The 5,000-nt window shown below is 52.5% G+C and overlaps 1 protein-coding gene across 1 annotated transcript in view; it reads left to right on the forward strand.

Moving 5' to 3' along the window:
- LOC308160911 (multiple PDZ domain protein-like) overlaps positions 1-5,000 on the forward strand; it is a gene marked incomplete at both ends in the record, with an annotated part of 46,914 nt that overhangs the window by 32,049 nt on the left and 9,865 nt on the right. The window contains 4 exons of the mRNA XM_080534840.1: positions 346-411; positions 639-714; positions 4,451-4,519; positions 4,864-5,000. The exon at positions 4,864-5,000 is cut by the window's right edge and continues 117 nt beyond it. Of these exons, the coding sequence (XP_080390966.1) occupies positions 346-411; positions 639-714; positions 4,451-4,519; positions 4,864-5,000 (348 nt within the window). The remainder of the gene's footprint in view (positions 1-345; positions 412-638; positions 715-4,450; positions 4,520-4,863) is intronic.

A 5,000-nucleotide genomic window follows, 5' to 3' on the forward strand; every position in this document is an offset into this window, starting at 1 on the left:
GGCGCTCTCCCTTCTCTATAGTTATGGTCTATGGCCTCAGTTATACTATAAAGTTAGACATTGTAGACGGAATGTTGCCATTTAAAGCGATGTTGACTGGCGGCCATTTTGGGCGTACCATTTAGATTGGCAGGCATTTTGGGCGTACCATTTAGAATTGGCAGCCATTTTGGGTGTACCATTTAGATTGGCATCCATTTGGGGCATACCATTTAGATTGGCAGGCATTTGGGGCGTACCATTTAGATCGGCAGCCATTTTGGGGCATACTGTGTTGAATGTCCAATGCATTACCGGTCAGACTTCAGTGTATTTGTCACAGTCAGCGTCTCTCTCTCCTAACAGTCGTCTCCTGTGCTCTCCAACCCCGAGAGGCGAGGTTCAGCTCCGCACACCAATGACAACAGCAAGGTGGGTCTAGACCTCACACACCCTAAACCAGGGAGATTCAGTCAGCGGCCGTCAATTTAGACCGGCCCTTAGGTCCATTTTTTAACATGACCAAACGTCTGCAAAACATCCCCTGCAAAAAGCCGATATCTGGTACAGATTTCTGTTACAGAGCCGTTGTTGTTGTTGTTGTGTTGTTGTGTTGTTGTTGTGTTGTTGTATACTATGTGTTTCCCCTGTTTGTGTAGGATCCAGAGACCCACTGTGGCCTTTTCCTTAGCCTCTCCCCAACCAACCCCTTCACCCCTACCCCCTTTAAGGTTTGTACACCTCTGTGTGTGTGTGTGTTCCTGTGTGTGTGCACGAGAGATTGGATGTATGAACACAACATGACAAGATGGCGTCGCGCTTAGACGCGAGGCTCGGAGTGGCTTCCACGCTGGTGTTTTTTAGTGTTTTTAAGAATGTTTGTATGTACATTTTTATTTTAATACTTATAGGGAACAGTTGTGTAAATAGTACCTACAGCAGACTAGACTTACTAGAAGTTGGTGCGAAAAACGAGGGGACTGTAACGGCGGAATTCTTAGAACAACAAAGGATCCCTTTCGACATCGCGAGAGCGCCGGGTGAACAGTACTACGCTACCCCAACACTAAGGCGTAAGCGACGGAGGCGAGATCGTAAACAACGCCGAGGCCGCCGGGGAGGCCTGCTAGCAAGGCTAAGGAGAAGCCCAAACAAACCAGCTTTACCAAGCATTTTCCTCTCTAACGTCAGATCCCTGACGAACAAGATGGATGAACTGAGACTACAGGTGGCCAAAAACAGCATCGTAGGGGATAGCTGTGTGATTATTCTGACCGAAACCTGGCTAAATGACAACATTGTGGACGCTACTGTTAGCTTAGAGGGGAGAACGCTACATCGCGCCGACCGAACGGAGCGTAGCGGGAAGTCAAGAGGAGGTGGGATCATAATATCGACGAAGGATAGCTGGTGCTTAAACACGAAAACTGTAAGTAGCCACTGCTCCCCAGACCTAGAATACTTGACTGTTAAATGCCGACCCACATACCTCCCTAGGGAGTTTAACGCGGTGCTAATTACATGTGTGTATATAGCGCCTAGCTCAGACAGCAAAGTAGCATTGGCGCGACTATATGACGTCATTAGTAGCCAACAAAGCACTGATCCACAGGCTATTCACATCATAGCGGGGGACTTTAATCATGTCGACCTGAAGGCAGTACTACCCAAGTTCTATCAGCATGTAAAATGTGCAACGAGAGGAGAAAAAACACTGGATAAGGTATACACCAACATCAAACGTGCTTACAAGGCTAGTCCGCTAGCTCATCTAGGCATGTCTGACCATGTGTCAATCCTCCTGATTCCTGCATACACTACAATGGGGAAAAGTGCTCCCACCACCACTAAGACTGTCAGAACCTGGCCAGAAGGGTCCGCTCCACTGCAGATCTGCCTAAATGACACCCTATGGCAGGAATATGAGCATGAGGACCTGGAACAGTACACGTCGTCGGTTCTGAACCACATAGTGAACTGCACCAACTCAGTCACCGTGGACAAACGGGTCCGGGTCTACCCCAACACGAAGCCATGGATGACTGGGAAGGTCCAAAAACTGATAAATGAGAGGGACAACGCCTTCTTCGCAGGGAAGCGCACACCGCTGTACAGCTCCACCAGGGCCAACCTAAAGCGCGGCATCAAAGCGGCCAAGGCAGAGCACAGAGAGAAGATTGAGGAATGCCTCCTGAGCAACGACTCCAGGCGGATGTGGCAGGGGGTTCAGCAGATGACAAACTTCAGAGCCAACAGGCTCACAGCCGCAGAGGACGACCCCCTGCTGGCGGGAAAGCTGAACACCTTCTACGCCCGGTTCGACGAGGGGCGAACGGCGGTAACCACAACACAAACACCACTCTCTCCAGCTCTCAGCAGCCTCCCCCTCACAGAGCATGAGGTGAGACGCGTACTGAAGGCGGTGGACCCCAGGAAAGCCTCGGGGCCGGATGGCGTCCTGGGACGGGTGCTGAGAGACTGCGCCGACCAGCTGGCCGGGGTTTTCACCAACATCTTTAACCAGTCCCTGTCCCAGGCCACCGTCCCACCCTGCCTGAAAACCTCAACTATCATCCCAGTCCCGAAGAAAAGCACGGTGAGCTGCCTAAACGACTACCGCCCGGTGGCACTCACACCAATCATCATGAAGTGCTTCGAGAAACTAGTCCGGGCCCACATACTCACACGCCTCCCGCCCAACCTGGATCCATACCAGTTCGCCTACAGAGCCCACAGGTCCACAGAGGACGCCATAGCGACGACTCTCCACGCCACTCTATCCCACCTGGAGAGGGGAAACAGCTACGCGAGACTGCTCTTCGTGGACTTCAGCTCCGCCTTCAACACCATCCTTCCAGACAGGCTAGTGACCAAACTACTAGACCTGGGTCTATCACACTCTATATGTGCGTGGATCAAGGACTTCCTGACCGACCGCCCCCAGAGGGTGCGGGTGGGCCCCCACACCTCCACAGCCCTCAGCCTCAGCACTGGGTCCCCCCAACCTCTACACCCACGACTTCACTCCCGTCCACCCCAGCAACTACATCGTAAAGTTTGCAGACGACACCACCGTGGTGGGATGTATCTCGGGGGGGGACGAGGCGGCGTACAGGGATGAGGTAGAGCAACTGAGCAAGCTGTGCAAGGTTAACAACCTGCTGCTAAACAAGTCAAAGACCCAGGAATTCATCGTAGACTTCAGGAGGAAAAAGTCCGAGATCCAGCCCCTGCTCATCGACGGAGAGAGCGTGGAGAGAGTCTCAACCCTCCGATTCCTGGGACACAACATGCGGGATGACCTGGCCTGGAAGGACAACACAAAAGGCACCATCAAGAGGGCACAACAGCGGCTATACACCCTGAGATGCCTCAGGAAAGAACACAACAAGCAGGAGATACTGGTGGCCTTCTACCACGGCGCAGTGGAGAGCATCCTCACCTTCGGCATCTCCAACTGGTTCCACAGCTGCACAACAGCGGAGAGAAACGCGCTACAGAGAGTCGTGAGAACAGCACAGAAGATCACCGGCGCCCCCCTCCCCTCTCTGGAGGAGCTGTACAACACACGCTGTCTCAGGAGGGCCTCCAAGATCTCCAGGGACCCGACCCACCCTGGGCACGTACACTTTGTCAAGCTGCCCTCGAACAGGAGGTACAGGACCCCGGCCGCTAAGACAAACAGACTGAAGGACTGCTTCTACCACAGGGCCGTCAAGGCCCTGAACACAGAAAAGGCCTAAGTTCTGGGCCCAGGACAGTCCGGACGGATTGTATGGCAGCTAGTGCTGAGGCACAAACATGTACATTTTCAAGCCTGCAAACTGTGTCACTTTAAAATAATGTGAAAAAATACTTTTGTGCAATATGACAACCCTAGTTGACTATCTGTGCAGTATAGTACAGTGGATTGTGTACATAGCCTTTATTGATGTAAACCAGCTCCTTACCTTCTTGTGATTTTATGCTTTTATGCTTTTTCTAAAAATGTATTTATTTTTATTTATTTTTCCTTTCCTAACACCAGGGGAGCCACCCCTCCTAAATTTCGTTGTTTGGTACCTGTACTGTAGCAATGACAAATAAAGTCCATTCCATTCCATTCCACTCCATTCCATTCCATTCCAACATAAACACAATAATAATAATGAACTACTACGTGGTAGTAGCCAGGGATGCCGTACAGTATTATTATTGAGTACAGACTGTCGTTGAGGACAGAGACTGAAACATCCTGCTTTGGTGGTACACACCGTGGTACAGTACTAGCCTCAGGGGATGTCCAAGGCCTGCCTGAAGGACCCCCAGAGACAGCTAACTGCCTGATCAATAATGCACAACCCTATTTCCCACAAGATACCCAAGCCGTCAGCCAATAGGCCAGCCAGGAGAAGCCCTACTAGGGCTACAGTTCCTACAGCTACAGTCGCTAAGGCTACAGTTCCTACGGCTACAGTTCCTACGGCTACAGCCGCTACGGCTACAGTCCCTGCCAAGGCCATGATGGAGGACAGAGAGGACCAGTCTGGCTACAGCAGGAGTAAGTTAACGCCACGTTGTTCACACATGTACGGTATACACATGCATGCAGAGAGATCACCGTCATCACCTCTCATCTCTCTTTCCTCCTCCTCTTCTTCCTCCTCTGTCCATCCCCCCATCCCTCTCTCATCCACCTCTTCCTCTGCCCATCACCCCATCTCTCTCTCTCCTCCACCTCTTCTTCTTCTGTCCATCACCCCATCTTTCTCTCCTCTTCCTCTTCCTCTGTCCATCCCCCCATCCCTCTCTCCTCCACCTCTTCCTCTGTCCCTCACCCCATCCCTCTCTCCTCCACCTCTTCCTCTGTCCCTCACCCCATCCCTCTCTCCTCCTCCACCTCAGAGAAGATGATGGAGAGGTACGGCGGCCTGCCTGGCGAGCTGCACATGATCCAGCTGGAGAAGAGGTCCGGGGGGGCCGGAGGGGGGCCCGGGGGGGGCGGAGGGGGGTCCGGGGGGCCCGGGGGGCTGGGCCTCAGC

The sequence above is a fragment of the Nansenia antarctica genome (assembly GCF_963989245.1).
Source record: "Nansenia antarctica genome assembly, chromosome: 6".
NCBI lineage: Eukaryota > Metazoa > Chordata > Actinopteri > Argentiniformes > Microstomatidae > Nansenia > Nansenia antarctica.